Here is a 13,802-nt window from a genome sequence, read left to right on the forward strand (position 1 = left end):
TACGTTATAGTTTTTGATTTGTTTGAAATTCATTTATGTGGAAAATTGACGAAAATATAAATATATATATACATATATATGTATATATATATATATATATATATATATATATATATATATATATATAGGATGGTAAACCTTGACATATTTGTGGCCGTGGGCCTTGACATGGCAGTATCAAATTTCCTACCACTTGTTCACCGTGAAACTTTATGTGAATAATTTATGTTCAGTCTTCTTGTATTACCTCTCTGCGCATATTTTTTGGGAACGTCAGACATTTCGTCCCAAGTTTAGAGTAACTGAAGAAGAGACGGTCAACAGTTAACTGGGTTAAAACATGTCTGAACAGTGCCGGATGACACCTCTCGATTTCAGAGTGGGGTGATCATTACCATTTTAAATATATGCTACTACGGAACTTTTGCTGTTCTATTCCGAAAAGCAAAAAGTCAAACGATACATTAAAAATAGTTGGGGCGGATCGGTATTAAAATCCATTCAGCCTGTTTTGTTTTTGTGCTTTTGGTCTGATATGTCGGAAACAGTGTCAATTACTAACTAAGAACATCATTCAAATTGTCAAATTTTTAGAATAGACTTCTTGCCAAGAGAATTGGACCCATTAATTCTGATATTTTTAAACATTTTAAATAACATTTCTAACACAAACTAAGGCTAGGAGCCATAACATTCAAATTGAATTGACACTTACCCTTGGGTTAATTGTTGCGATGAAGATCTGGCGCTCTACATGTGCAATTAGGCTGATGGAGAGGCAGCTCAACCCATGGCACTTCTATGTCACTTCTCATGAGATGTCCCTATTTAATAAGAGCAACCAAAAGCTCCCTGCTGAAGTTTTGAGGGAGGGATTAGAAAGCTTCACTCCTGCATTTCCTCTAGGGCCCCCTTTTCAGGAACCTATAGCACGTTAGGGCCAACGTGCATAACAGTAAACTTATACCCGGGGGCCACAGTGGGTTAGGTTGCTCTCAGTGTCTGTAGACGACTTTATTGCCTAAGAGCCCACACTCAAGAATCAGCTGGAACGTGGCCGGCAACATACAGAGCAGTTCACTTGAAAAAGGTAAGTTCATTTACTAATTATTGGGAAATGCCCAAATATCATTGGATATTTCATGAAAGTGTTGCTTTGTTATTTTGGAAATGTACCAATTTATGTTAATGAGTATGTGTTGTGCGCTAATCGGACACTAGTTTGCATATATATATATATATATGTATATATCATGATCCTTAAGAATAATTGGTAATGAGATATCACTATTTAAAGGCAAAGCAAGAATTTGTGTTGAATGCTGACAGTATTTGAAATAACTTCAGTGATGCTAAATATAGGAACCAACATGATGAGCTGTGTTAATGTTATTTAGGATTCATTTTCTTGTTATTATTTACTAAGCTTGATGATGGATAATACAAACAGGTAAATATTGGAGAAATATCACAATTAGACTAGCATAAACTGAGTCAAACTATAGAAACATACATATGTGTTTGTAATCATACAACATTTGGTCTTACACTTTCTCCTGAAACATTCAATGGGTACATTGTCAGGCTTGATATTATATATATTTTTCTATATGTTATGTTATTTTTATCCCAAATAAGAAAAAGTTCAAGTTTACGATCAGTCATTAAAGGCATCTAAATGTTGAGATTTAGGACATAGATGTGACAGGTTATTCATAAATCAGTTCCCACGCTTGTCACAGCTATTTTCTCTCCCAGACAAAAATAGTTTCCCTGCAGCAAGTGTTAACAACTGCTCAATATGCAAAAACGTCATCAACTCTTTTTTTTAAATTAGCTTTAGTTGTTTAAGTTCTTATAAAATGTGATTCAACAACAAAAGACTGATGTGATTAGTTTAATGAGATTTAAACTTAGAATACGTAAATAAGTGATATGTTTTGTATCTGATCTGATTAAAATCCTTCCTCCCAAATACAATTTTGATATGAGCAAAGTAAGAGTACTTTACATGCTAAATACATTATTTTACTTTAAATTAACATGTTGTCAGTCTCAAATTATGATGCCAATTTTTATTACATCATATTGCTCAGCAGATGTTCAGCTAATATATTTAAGACAACATTTTGGCTACGAAGTCAGTCACATGAGTAATAGGACACTTTGGGGAAATTCATTATGAATTGATTAAAATTATTAAGGTGATAATAGATTAAAATTAAATTGTAAAATTGTCAGAACAACATGATGCTTTATTGACAAATAAAGGAAAATATGTCATTTTTTAATTATGGAAGACAACTATGATTATGTCATTTAAGTCATTACTTAAAAACCAAGATGATTATGACTAATGTTACATTTGCAGTCAGCCACTTGCGTCACTTACTTAGTCATGATGGATGGTTTATGAGCTATGTGACCTACTGCCTGCAAAATTAGGCAAGCCCTCTTGCAGGAATCTACAAACAGAATGTTAAGTATGTTTTGATCATGGGAATCCTTTCATTTATAGCACAGATATGGTTTCTAACTCAGGTATCTGCACACCATATAAGATATAGATCTCACATAGCTTAACACTGATGTAGCACAAACTAGCACACGCCCTAATATCATCTGGCCTAAACCTTTTTTTAATAAGATGGAGAAATAAATTGTTTCTCACTACATCTTTACTGTCTCTCAGAGGAAAGGCTTTAATTAAAATGCATCAACATCTTGTTGTAAAAGCCAGCATACTGCCTTAAGCCACTAGTTAAACAATGATAAGTGACACTCATTACAGATTCAGACCATCTGGATGAGATTAACTGCATCAGAGACAGATGGGGAATTTTATGCTTGCTAACAGTGGTCAAGCCGAACTAACAGATCCAGACTACATTGAAACTGTAGGAACTGTCAGCAATGAGAAACGAAAAAGGTTACCCTGTTATACAACCCAAGCAACCATCAAAGTGAAGATATAAACATGTTGCCTTATTAAGTACAGAGTTTTAAAGGCAAATTGTGATGTTTTGAATCAACAGGGAGGCTGTTGTGAAAATCAAGATGTTTAAAATACGTAAAACTAAGGAGGAGGAGCCGACAGCTCCAGGGCAGGGTAAGTAGTATCAGCCATCGAATGCAAATAACTGCCAAAAAATAAAATATGCGAACAATCTTTTCCAAAACATGATATGAACTCAAATCAAAGCTGCACTCACGAGTTCTTCATACTTTTGTAAATGATGCAATGTATCCTTTTATGACAGTGAGAATAAAAGTGAAGTCAAGGGTGGCTGGAGTTATGATCACCCAGCATGTGGAAGAAATACCTGAGGGCATGAGCACCCCAGATTTCACCCGGAAACCCATTGCTCTAACTATTCAAGAAGGTAAGTTTCGATACTCAAACCCTATACTCACAAGTGCAACCTAGTGTCTTAGTGATTTTCTCAGGCCCTGTTCAGACCAGGCATTAACAGGTTTCTTTTATCATCTGAACACAAGTAACCAGCTCTAACTACAGGAGTGAGTGCACCCAAACTTTTAGCACAGTGTATCTAGATACATCATGGGCCAAATAAAAGGACCACCTAATTGTGTTTGTGTTCCTGTTACTCAGTGATAGACATGGTCCACAACTGCTTTAAGGATGATGGAACAGTGTCTAAAAATATACATCTTCACTGTTATATTGCATATGGTGCTGCTAATGCCTTGAAAACGATCACTTCCTCTGCTCATGTCACACAAGGCCCATGATAATGTTGCCGCCAATCGTTGGCGATTAGCAAGCAGTTGTTGCATCACTCCTAATTCTCTTTAAATAAACTCATGTGTTTATTTTCATACAGCGCCAGGAAGTGCTATAGGATTACGAGTGGTTCCTTGAGAAATATGTGGAGATACAAGCTATTGCTTTTGTTGTCAGCGTCTGATCTGATTTGCTAAAAGGGGCCCTTTATGCTTTTTGGTGGTTTTCCATTTCATGTAGTGTGTTATATAAGTTTTTTGTGCTTGTAAATAGTCTGAAAAGGCTGAATATCTCTTTCTCTTCTTGTTGCCAATTCTATAGGAAAATTGGCATTCTTCAAAGCAATTGTTGTTGGCACCCCAGCACCAACTGTGACCTGGATGAGAAATAATGGGGAAATTGATGAAGAAAGGTATAAAGTCATTGACGAAGGCTCCGGAGAATATCAACTGCAGGTGAGATCCTTGAACATGTCATGAAAAATGGTAGTGAAAAAGTGTAAGCAGAGCAATGAAAACATTGGAATGATCAATAATCTGTCCTTATACTTTAAGTGAAAATACTGATCATCATTTATTGATTGTTAGATGCCCGGTGTCTCGTCGGACCAAGCTGACACCTACAAGTGTTGTGCCGCAAATGAATATGGAAAAGCGTTAGTTACAGTTACGCTCAATATTATTGAGGGTCAGTTACTTTCATACTCTTTTTCCATTATATATTTCATCAAATGTAATTATAAAAATCAATTAAATTCACTTCCCTTTACTTTTCCATTACAGTTGGCTTTAAGAAGGCCAGAGCCATGCAAGAATCAAGGACAGGTACACATCTTACCTTTGGTCTGTGATAATACAGTTACTTGTTAAAATAGAGTTGTATTCATAGTTTTTTTTTTTTTTTTTGTAGCTGTCAGAGAGACACCCGAAGACTTCAAAAAGGCCTTAAAAACTAGGTAAGGAGTATATTTAAGAATGGGAAAAAATGCAGGACAGCATGCATTTTTTTTCCAAGCCACATACATTTGTTATAATATTTGACTATCTTTTTGTAGGGTCGACATGGACTCAAAAGAAGATAAAAAACCCGAAATCGATGACAAGTTTTGGGAACTGTTGTTGAGTGCAGATAAGAAAGATTATGAGTCCATCTATGCTCGTTACGGTGTCACTGATTTCCGTGGGATATTAAAGAAACTAAGTGAAAAGAAGATGGAAAGGGAGGAAGAGCAATCAAAGGTATGTCTTATCTTCATCCACATTTCAAAATAAACAACCTTTGTAACCTCACATGCTGTAGTACAAACTCTAAAACCTTTAGTGTTCTTTTCCTCCTAATAACAACAGGTGGTTGAAAGGCTATGTAACCTAAAGCCCATCGAACTGAAGCCGGGTGGTGGTGCAGAGTTTGAACTTGAAATGTCTCTTAAAGACCCTACTAGCAAAATCTTCTTATTTAAGGTGAGATGTTTAGTTTTAAATATGTACTGTTTTTGTCAATGGTTAAAACATTTAAAAGCACTGCATGTCGTATTTCAAATTCTAAAACATAACATACTGCTTAAAAGTTTATGACTGCTTACAGGACGGCATTATGGTACCTTTTGAAGTCGACACAGAGGTAAAGCATGGACTGAAGCAAGTGGGAAAGAAGTATGTGTTTAGCATTAATGGTGTTGACCCAGACGATGCAGGATTATACCAAGTGGAAGTGGATGGAATTAAGATCTTCTCGACTGAATTCAAACGTAAGACGATTCACCAAATGAGCTATGTACATGCTTACAGTTATAGTAAACAATGGTAATAAAACTGTCGAAAAAAGGCATGATAGGTACTTGAGTTGTCCTGTGACAGGAAATTAAAAATATGTTATGCTAATAATCATTTTGTTTTTGTCTAGCCCCGCCTGTGGACTTCTTGGTTAAGATAGAAGACGTGAAAGCAGAGGAAAGAGAGGATGCTATGTTTCAGTGTGTCGTATCCCAACCAATGAAAAGGATCAATTGGATGGGAAAGAATATTGCATTAGAGCAAGGGGAAAAATTTGACATTCTTGTGTCAGAGGACATGCTGATTCACTCATTGGTGGTAAAGGACTGCCTGCTTTTGGACAAAGGAATCTATGCTGCTGTGACTGGACTTAAATCCTGTAGTGCATGGCTTATAGTTGAAGGTACTTTTTAACATATTTTATCTTTTTAGAAAAATTTACAAATATGGAAAATGTCCCATAAAGCATTAATTGCCTGGTACTTTTTTTTATTAGCTGACAATGATCCAGCCACAAAAGGGAAGAAGAAAGTTCGCAAAACAACCCGAGCAGGTGGTGGTGGAGCCGACCTTTTGAAGATTGCAGAGGAGCAACAGGCTAAGCTAATGCAAGAGAGAGAAGAGCTGATTGCAAGGGCAAGGGCAGAAGCAGCAGCAGCAGCAGCAGCAGCAGCAGCAGCAGCAGCAGCAGCAGCAGCAGCTGAAGCCGCTGCCAGAGCTGCAGCTGAGAAAGCAGAGCCCGAAGAGAGAGCAAGAGCGGAAGCAAAGGTCAATGCTAAGGAAGTGAAAGCAGATATAGGAGAAGCAACCACTGTTGAGGTGGAAGAAGAGGGCGAAATTGTGGAAAAACCAGCTAAATCAGCTGAGCCCAAAAAGGAAGGAGAGGCTCCCGCTGAATATGAAGAAGAGGAGGAAGGGGAGCCTACTCAAGAGAAAAGAAAGAGAGTGAGAACAGGCCCACTTGTCCCCGACACAGTAATTGGTAAGCAATAGGACAAACCTATTAAATTCCAAGTACTGCTTTGTTGTATATATTTTTCTGTTCCAAGTTTTAACTCGTATTTCCATTTAGATCCAGGGGTATATTTCACTGCCGGAATGTCAGATGTAACAGCTATCATCGGTACGGACGCAGAGCTGGTCTGCAAGCTGAGCAGTGAAGAGTGTGACGGAGTCTGGTACAAAGATGGGAAAGAGGTGAGGAAAAGTTTATAAAGGAATAGCTAACACTATAACCCTCGTATTTAATTGGTCTACACATGGGTGTGTCTGTGTGTGGATTTCAGATAACAGCATCAGAAGATATCTGTATTGTTAAAGATGGGCATTTCCGCAAACTAGTTATCAAAAACTGCAAAGAAGATGATGCTGGAAAGTACCGCTGTGAAGCAGACGGTCGTAAAACAGAAGCTTCACTTTGTGTTGAAGGTATGGTAATCAAAATGAATCGGAGGAACTCCAAATAAAGCAGCCGTTGTAAGGACTCAATATCATTTTCAGCTTTAACATCTCCATTAAAATAGATGGGTTTTCTTCTTCTAGATCCTCCAAGAATCAACCCTGGTGACCTAACTGAATTTATGAAACCTGTTGTAATCAAAACTGGGAAAGAAGCATCTTTCAAGCTCTCCTTTGTTGGCCGTGAACCCATGAAGATCCAGTGGTACAACGAGGGAGAAGAGCTGTTTGAGGAAAGCCATACCAGAATTGAGATCTCTTCAACAAATAGCCGCCTGGTGCTTACCAAGTGCCCACGTAAAATCTCAGGAGAAATTAAGATTAAGATAAAAAATGAATGTGGGACGACTGAGGCAATCACGCAGCTTCTGGTTCTAGGTAAGGTCTTTCTGATGCATGTTGAGAACTGGATCTTCAGCATTTGTTTGATGGTTGTTAACATAATATCAGACGTGGATATGAGTGTTGTTGTGTTTTATTCTTTTATCTCACTACAGATAGACCAACACCACCCATGGGCCCTGTGGATATCATTGAAAGTAATGCTACTTGCATTGAAATCAAATGGAAGAATCCCAAAGATAACGGAGGTTCTCTTATCACTGACTACATCCTGGAGCGCCAGCAAATTGGCCGTAACAGCAGGAAGAAATTAGGCAAGATTGGACCCGAGCCTAAATACAGAGATACTGATGTGGATCATGGCAGAAAGTACTGCTACCACATCAGGGCAGAAAATGATCAAGGCATCAGTGAACTGATGGAGACCGATGACATCCAGGCAGGGACGAAAGGTAAGTCTTCCTACATGCAGACCAAAATGTATTTACAGTGTTCTGAAACCAGTAGCCGATACAAAGGCAATTTGTTTTATTCCCTCACTCTTTAAGCTTACCCTGGACCTCCTTCTATACCTAAAATTGAAAGTGCTTTCAAAGACTGTATCAATCTTGTTTGGTCTTCACCCACCAATACCGGAGGAACCGACATTTTGGGATACAACATTGAGAAACGCAAGAAGGGTAGTAATCTGTGGAGCTTTGTCCATCCAACCGATCAGCCCATTAGAGGTAAGGCTTGTTGACGGTGTTCCCAATGTAATGCTCTTGTTTACAGCTTAAATCCCCATGTTCTATGAATGTGAATCAGCAGATTGTTATTTTCTAAATGTTATAGTCTTATCCATACTTTCTGTCACACCAACAGGGAGAACGCATGCATGTAAGGATGTTGTTGAAGGCATTGAGTATGAGTTCCGTGTATCAGCTATCAACATTTCTGGTGCCGGAGAGGCAAGTGCACCATCAGAATTTGTGTATGCAAGAGATCCAAAAGGTAAGTAATAGACTGATAGAGCTAAATTGTGATTTTATCCAAGGCTCTTTCCTCAAGTTTTAATGCCTTAATGTTGACACTTTCAGAGCCTCCTGGTCAGGTCATTGACCTGAAGGTGACAGACTCCACATACACCACCTTATCACTGGGCTGGATCAAACCCACGGAGGAGGAAGGAGTCAAAGATGAGGCCACAGGATACTTTGTGGAGCTCAGACCAGCAGAAAACCCAGAATGGAGTCGCTGTAACTCCAATCCTATTATTATTACCTCCTTTACTATTATTGGTCTGAAGTCTATGGCTATGTACTGGGTGAGAGTTGTAGCCACCAATGAGGGTGGAGACGGTGAGCCTCAAGAGTTGGACAACTACATCATTGCAATGCCCCCTCCAGGTGAGTCGGTGGAATTTGTGCACAGTTTGAAGTAAAACAATGACAATATAAAAAAGAATAATCGCTATTCCCGTATTTCACATTTTCACAGTGAGACCTCAATTCACTGACAAAAAAATAAAGACCTTCATTGTAATGAAAGCTGGAAACTCTGCTCGACTGAACTTCAACTTTCTGGTACAGTATATTTTACAGTACAGCAGAGTATAAATCATGCAAATTTGACACTTGACTTATGCTCTACAAAAAAGTAAAACCCTGTATCTAAGCTATATACCTGCTGATTTTTGCAGGCCTCTCCAGTACCGACTGTCAAATGGCTAAAGGATGGCCTTCCTGTCGGCAAAAATGTGACACTGAGCAAAACAGACACTTCCTCGCAGTTAATGATCCCCTCATCAGAGCGCCATGACACTGGGATCTACACAATCATTGTGAAGAACCTTGTTGGTCAGGAGACCTCAAGTGTTGAGATAAGAGTCACAGGTACAATAAAAAAAAAAAGTTTAACTAATGTGCAATAAATAAAAGTGCAATGAGCATCGGCGGCTTACAGATTTTTGGAGGAAGTTTAAAAAATATTTTTATTAAGATAATGTTAGGGAGCAAATATTATGTTTAAAATAAAGTCGGACCCTTGTAAATTCTGAAAAGATGCCTGAAACAAAGGCTTTGACCTTTGTATACACTTTGCACTAAAGGGGTGCATGGGGTACGTTTAAAGAAAGCAACAATAGTAGGACATATAATAATAATAATAATAATATAATAATAATAATAATAATAATAATAATAATAATAATAATAATCATAATCATTATCATAATCATTATCATAATCACAATCATAATCATTCTTACCTGTTTCTAGATGACCCCAAGCCCCCGGGTCCCGTGGAGCTGGAAGAGAACGTGTCGGGAACAGTGACAGTCTGCTGGGGTCCCTCTCCAGATGAAAAGAAAGACGACAGGCTGCACTACATGATCACCAAGCGGGATTCTGTGAAGCGTACTTGGCAAACTGTAGCAGACCATCTCTTCAATAACAAGTACACCATCATCAACATCATGCCAGGAACGCAGTACAAGTTCAGGGTCTATACCAAGAATGACATGGGTCTTTCCGAACCCTCTGAGTCACCATTCTGGGAAGTGAAGAAAACAAAAGGCAGGTTTTACCAAAAGTGATGAAGAATTTGGTGTAAAACTGTGAAGAATAGTTCCTTAATCAATTAGTTAATCAACCCAAAATCAAATAGCAACAAAACTGCTTAACTGTTTCAGTCATTCATAAAACAAATTGCCAAACATTTGCTGGTTTAGCTTTTCGAATGTAAGGATTTGCAGGAATGCAGAATTTGACATTGGAAAGTGTTTCCATCATTATGCGTTACACCTTGTTAACTGCTCTTTGCTTCTCTTTTATTATTCCAGAAGCATTTTCTTTCAACCTTCCTGCCTCTAAAACGTGCAGCTTCGAGATGCCTCCCTCGTTCTCTGTCCCGCTTAGAAAGCATAACAGTCCAGAGAGCTACGAGTGCTACATGAGTTGTGCAGTGACAGGGAACCCCCGACCCTATATTACCTGGTACAGAGATAACATCAGCCTGAACACCAACACTAACTACTACATCACCAACACATGTGGGGTCTGCTCCATGGTGATACTCAAAGTTGGGCCCAAGGACAGTGGGGAATACAAGGTCACTGCAGAAAACTCAATGGGCAGAGTGGACTGTTCAACCGAACTTGTTGTTACAGGTAAAACACATTCAAATATATGCGTTGAATTTCCATTTTACTGCTCGGGCTATATGTTTTAACAATTCCTCCTTCTTTTTTCAGATTAGAGTGATGCAATGGGCTTGATCTTCTGAAGATGCCTGTTTCATTTGAATTAATGGAATCATCAGTAAAGGATTTGCCAATTTATAAAAACCTTTTTCTGTGAATGACTGTATTAATGTGTTTGAACAAACATTGGAGAAGTAGAGCAAAGAATTACATCAAATAATTCATACTAGATCTTCTTGTATTTGAGTGCAAATTTGACCTGATTTATTTACTGGATGCAAAGAGAACTCTGACAAGAGACATCAGAGATTCAACAGTAATTATATGCTTATCTTGCATCTAAACATGTTTATTCATTGACCTATTTTACGCTAAGCTGCGATTGGAGTTTGTTTTCTCTGCTAAGACAGAAACTATGCTGGCTTCTCTGAAGTAAAAACATTTTGGAAAATTGACGGTATGAGAGGTATGGCTTTGACTGAGTTTTTGTCTGTTCGAATCATTAATCATATTGCCAAAATGTAAATAAATGCTTCCTGTTTACCTAGTGAGCCTAATTTGTTTCATCATTTTTTACTTGCTATATAACGAGACTAAGAGTCCAGAAGCACTTTAGTGACTCTGCGAGACTGTATATAGGCACTGCAGTGCTTTAAGCTAAATGCTAATGTCATCATACCAACACTCAATTGACAATGTTCATATGCAGACGTGAATACAAAATTAAAAACTTGAACTAATAATGACACTGGATGAAAAATTACTGTCTGCGCAAAATTGTAATTCAATGTATTGCTGACACATTTCACAAAGACATCAGGATTCACCCTCAGGGCAAAATTAATGTATGCAAATGTTGTGACAATATATATATATATATATATATATATATTGTTGAAAAGACATTACAATACAATTACTCCCTTGTGCCAACTGTCGGGAGATGCACCAAAATGTCATCATCTAATACATGTATCCACTCGTTTTTTTTCGTTTATATTTTACTTTATATCTACCCTTTTAATTCTAAGTATTTGCAATGCCTTGTTTTTTATGCTGCTGCAACAAATAAATGTCCTCATTTGGGATCAATAAAATACATCTTATTTGATCTTATTACAGAAATGGTCATAACTTTTAAAGCAAATGTTTTATGGACCCACATTTTTTTTTGTGAGGTAACACTGACATTTGACCACACAAATTTCTAGCAGTCCAAGTGGCTTATTTGAAAACCGTTCCTGAGATATCGAGCTTTACAAGAATGGGAGGAGACTGAAGGACGACCCGTTGCTGACATCGAGGTATAAGAACAAAAATGTGAACATCATGATGGCAATCCATTCAAAAAGTCTGATTACATGTACCATGGATAAAGTTAAACATCTAGTGTTTCCAAACAAAATCCACACAACAAACCGTGGTTACAATGTCTGAGCTCCAAAATGTCTATTTACAGGCTCAGGACCTGGCATTGTCTCTGTATTTATTGTTGCCTTAAGGTACAATTCAATCATTCATCATTTGGTAGCACTAAATGCTCCCCCAAAAAACATCACAACTATAAAATTAGCCAGTTCCATTATATTAGACATGTATATGTCATTCTAGATGTTCTCATCGACACATTTATCAAGTGGTTTAGCATGCTTTACTAAGCCAGTATTTGACTCGGTATGTTGAGTGTTGGAAATACATCCAGTTTACCATATACAGTAACCCTGGCATAATGTGAGGCATTTATTGTCCTTTTCCATTTTGTAACTTCACAAGCACTGCTTCTAGTTGGCCAACTGTCCAATGGCTTTAAATGTCTCTTTTACTGTGAGCATTTGTTTGCAACACTTTAAAAGGCTATTGCACTTCTATCATGGAAAGTCATAAATGACAAAAATGTCATGGGCATGCCTAAGTTCAAGCATGCAAACAACTGTGCATCTTTCTGCATTAAGTCGTAGGGCACCCACATATTGTCAGTGGCCAGATGGCATCCTGGTCTATAAGACATAACTCTTTACTGGGGGTTTATTGTAGTAGGCTTTGACATTTAAAAGTGTTTTACTACATACCAATAATATTTAGCACGGAGAAAAAATGTGGTTTCCTTAAATCCAACACATTTAAGACATCTGTTTTCTTTGACATCATAAAACAATGAATACTGTAGACACTTTTCACCACTTGGCCGAAAAGATTTCAGCAATTATAGTGTAGATTCAATACGATAATAAATGAGGTTGATGCAGTTCACTTTGTGGAAAAAAAAGGGGGGGGGAAGTTGCCAACAAGGTATGGGGTTATCTTTGTCCAAGTTGCATAGTGTTGTGTTGTGTAATGTGAGGTTGTTTTGTAATTGTGTTGCAGGGAAGAATTCAAAGCTTCTAACTTCAGTGACCTTGTGCAGTAAATGCCTTCCAGAACATCAAGCATCTCGTATCAGCTTCCCATGCCTGAGAAACAGTCATGGTTCCGGGGCCACACATCACCCACTTTTATTACACTGCTTGAAATATTGACACACACAAAATCGTGCTCAAACAGAGCATAGCTTTGTTATTTCGAAGACCACTAAGACTGGTTGTGGTTTAAAGTGGCAGCAACACAGACTCCAGCGGGAATCCGAATGAACTCTCACATGTAAGGTTAAATCCTCAAGGTGGTTTGTGTTTACAACAGAAAAGTATGTTCAGTTCTGTTTTTATTACCCGCAAACAAAAATACCCAACTGAGTTTGAAGGTAATTTTTTCAAGCATACAGCTCAGAACAAGCAATACCAAATTATTGTGTTTTTTTTAAGTGAATAACTGACTAAAGGTGGTGTTTAATCATAGAAACACTTCCCTACTGGTGTAGATGTGACTTTTACTCAATGAAATCAATGCAGATGATGGCTACACCGAGCTCGAGCAATTTTAAAACAATAAACATAAATCTTATTAGCTGTGAAGCTGAACAGCAAAACAAAATAAAACAATAAAGATAGCCAGTGGCAGTGAAGTAACAACAACAATATTAAGAACTGTGACTTCTGAGAGGAAGTTCTTTTAAAAGGAAAAAGTTCAATTGAACACAATTTAACCTTTGCTTAATACAGTTAAAAACGAGAGCAGGGAAAACATGAGCCACCTTTATCCCTGATGTGATCATCATTCTCCACATGAAAATGGTATTATTTTATGTGACGTTTTTTCCGGACATTTTCATTTTTATTTTAGCCATGTGTAAAAAGAACAAATAATTGAATTGAGACCCTAAAGCCGAGTGGTTATTGTTTTTTTTAAAAAACATTTCTGAACATATTGA

The 13,802-nt window shown here is 37.6% G+C and overlaps 1 protein-coding gene across 1 annotated transcript; it reads left to right on the forward strand.

Moving 5' to 3' along the window:
* The first annotated feature begins 3,253 nt into the window (after positions 1 to 3,253).
* LOC134883304 (immunoglobulin-like and fibronectin type III domain-containing protein 1) lies at positions 3,254 to 10,922 on the forward strand. Its single transcript, XM_063911613.1, has 20 exons — positions 3,254 to 3,383; positions 4,067 to 4,200; positions 4,333 to 4,432; positions 4,655 to 4,700; positions 4,800 to 4,983; positions 5,092 to 5,205; positions 5,330 to 5,492; positions 5,648 to 5,920; positions 6,083 to 6,449; positions 6,588 to 6,714; positions 6,804 to 6,945; positions 7,060 to 7,353; positions 7,866 to 8,045; positions 8,182 to 8,310; positions 8,397 to 8,705; positions 8,797 to 8,882; positions 8,999 to 9,191; positions 9,576 to 9,872; positions 10,139 to 10,465; positions 10,550 to 10,922. The coding sequence occupies exons 1-20, from the start codon at positions 3,254 to 3,256 to the stop codon at positions 10,552 to 10,554; spliced, it is 3,600 nt and encodes a 1,199-aa protein (XP_063767683.1). The 3' UTR covers positions 10,555 to 10,922.
* The last annotated feature ends 2,880 nt before the right edge of the window (positions 10,923 to 13,802 follow it).

This window comes from Eleginops maclovinus, chromosome 20 (genome assembly GCF_036324505.1).
Source record: "Eleginops maclovinus isolate JMC-PN-2008 ecotype Puerto Natales chromosome 20, JC_Emac_rtc_rv5, whole genome shotgun sequence".
Lineage (NCBI taxonomy): Eukaryota > Metazoa > Chordata > Actinopteri > Perciformes > Eleginopidae > Eleginops > Eleginops maclovinus.

What these genes read in the sequence shown, in the direction of transcription:
- LOC134883304 (XM_063911613.1), top strand. Translation starts at nt 3,254, where the DNA reads ATGACAGTGAGAATAAAAGTGAAGTCAAGGGTGGCTGGAGTTATGATC. An exon ending in GGGAGGAAGAGCAATCAAAG is followed by an intron (nt 4,984 to 5,091) that starts GTATGTCTTATC and finishes TAATAACAACAG; the next exon opens with GTGGTTGAAAGGCTATGTAA. An exon ending in GTATGCAAGAGATCCAAAAG is followed by an intron (nt 8,311 to 8,396) that starts GTAAGTAATAGA and finishes TGACACTTTCAG; the next exon opens with AGCCTCCTGGTCAGGTCATT.